Source organism: Apaloderma vittatum, unplaced genomic scaffold, assembly GCF_000703405.1.
Source record: "Apaloderma vittatum isolate BGI_N311 unplaced genomic scaffold, ASM70340v1 scaffold16791, whole genome shotgun sequence".
In the NCBI taxonomy this organism is placed as follows: Eukaryota; Metazoa; Chordata; class Aves; order Trogoniformes; family Trogonidae; genus Apaloderma; species Apaloderma vittatum.
Genome location: NW_009700962.1, coordinates 53892 through 55477, shown reverse-complemented (window position 1 = coordinate 55477; position 1586 = coordinate 53892). Strand labels below are relative to the sequence as shown.

General features: G+C 61.7%; 1 protein-coding gene across 1 annotated transcript in view; it reads right to left on the bottom strand.

The window, feature by feature from the left end:
• ANK1 (ankyrin 1, erythrocytic) overlaps nt 1–1586 on the bottom strand; it is a gene marked incomplete at its 3' end in the record, with an annotated part of 55543 nt that overhangs the window by 6991 nt on the left and 46966 nt on the right. The window contains exons 24-27 of the mRNA XM_009878972.1: nt 1084–1186; nt 716–794; nt 344–441; nt 33–257 (exon numbers count right to left, since the gene is read on the bottom strand). Coding sequence (XP_009877274.1) covers nt 33–257; nt 344–441; nt 716–794; nt 1084–1186 — 505 coding nt within the window. The remainder of the gene's footprint in view (nt 1–32; nt 258–343; nt 442–715; nt 795–1083; nt 1187–1586) is intronic.

The following is a 1586-nucleotide window of genomic DNA, read 5'->3' as shown; positions in this document are numbered from 1 at the left end:
GCCCCATCCACACCGTTCCCAGCTGTGCTCACCTGAGGAACTGGGCACCAGCGGGTCCCAGGGCAATGATCCGGCTGACCAGACCCTCCTCCTCAGCCAGCGATGGGGGTGCAGGCAGCTTCTGGGGCTTCACCAGGCGGCAAGTGATGCGAGTTGGCGCGGCACAGGCACGAGGCGGGATGACTACACGCAGTCCGTGGTGCCGGCTGCCCCGCATAGACCCGCCACGGGCATCCACCATGAAGCTCACCAGGAACCTGGAGCAGACAGAGGCACGAGCAGTTGGGCACCCTGCAGCTGGCTCCCGTGCAGAGTGCACGTGCCGCACAGGCTGGGCACTCACCCTGTGTGCACAGGGCTGGCCACGGGGCTGATGTTATCTGAGGTCTCAGTGGCGGGGCTGCTGGGGATCAGGGAGTCCTCATCAAACTCCTTGGAAGGCTGTGTAAGGCAAGAAAGAGCCCCCATGGGCACAGCGTCCTCTTTGAGGGTGCTGTCCTCCAGTCTCACAACCCTCCCTGGGCAGTCCCATACCAGCAGGTTCACCCCCACTACCCACTGCACATTTTGGCTCCATGGTGATGGAGGGGTTTCCCCCAGCAGAGAATGCCTGAGGTGGCTGTGGAAGGCTGTGTCTCATGCTCACCTCCTGTGGGGACACTGAGGGTGCATGCAGCAGGCTGACTTGCTCAGCTTCTGTCTCCACAGGTCCTACCTGTTCAGTCTCCTCCGCTCTGGTCACTACAGTCTCAGGTGGGATGCAGGGGACTTGCACGACAGCTGGAGACTCCACCCTGGCAGGAGAGGGCAGTGACAGCCACTGAAGTGGCAGGCCTGGGCCCCCTCGGCCCCCTGCTGTTCCCAGGGAGTCCTGGGGCTGCTGAATGAAGGCAAACTCAGCAACAGACCCATGTTCTGGTGCAGGAACACCACCAAGTAGCTTTGCCTGCCAAGCCAGCTGGTGGGGGCACAGTGACCCATTCCTTGCCCAGATCTGTCCCTGCCCCGCTAGCATCCCAGCCCAGCACCAGGCTGGCCCCATGTCCCGTACCTGCTCCCTTCCCACAAGCCAGTGCCTCTTACGTTTGCTCCATTGTTGTTGTGGTCACAAACTCCAATATCTCTCTCTTGCCATCCTGGTCCCTGGGATCTAGCGTCCTGGGCTTTGGTGCCATCAGCTCCTCCTCTGAAAACGATAGCTGGCTCAGCATGCAGAGAGGCAGAAGGGCAAGGCAGCACAGACGCCCAGCCCTTGACCCCATCCCTCCTCAGAGCTGGAGTCAGGGTCCACTTCCACTCCCACTGCTGGACACATACACTCATCCCCTGGGTCTCAGCCATCCGTGGGGCAGTGCTGCCTCCTACAGCGTTTGGCTCCAAAGGGAGGGAGTCTAGCGCCTCCCAAAGCAGGGAGAGAGCTCCAGAGATGGAGAGGGGACAGCAGCACAGAGACCCTCACACACTCAGGTCCATCCCTGCCCTGCCCAGGATGGCACAGGGCACTTGCGAAGGGGCACCGGTGTTTGTCATAGAACCAGACTCTTACACCTACTGGGCACAGGGCCTGGGGCCAACAGGGAGCCAGG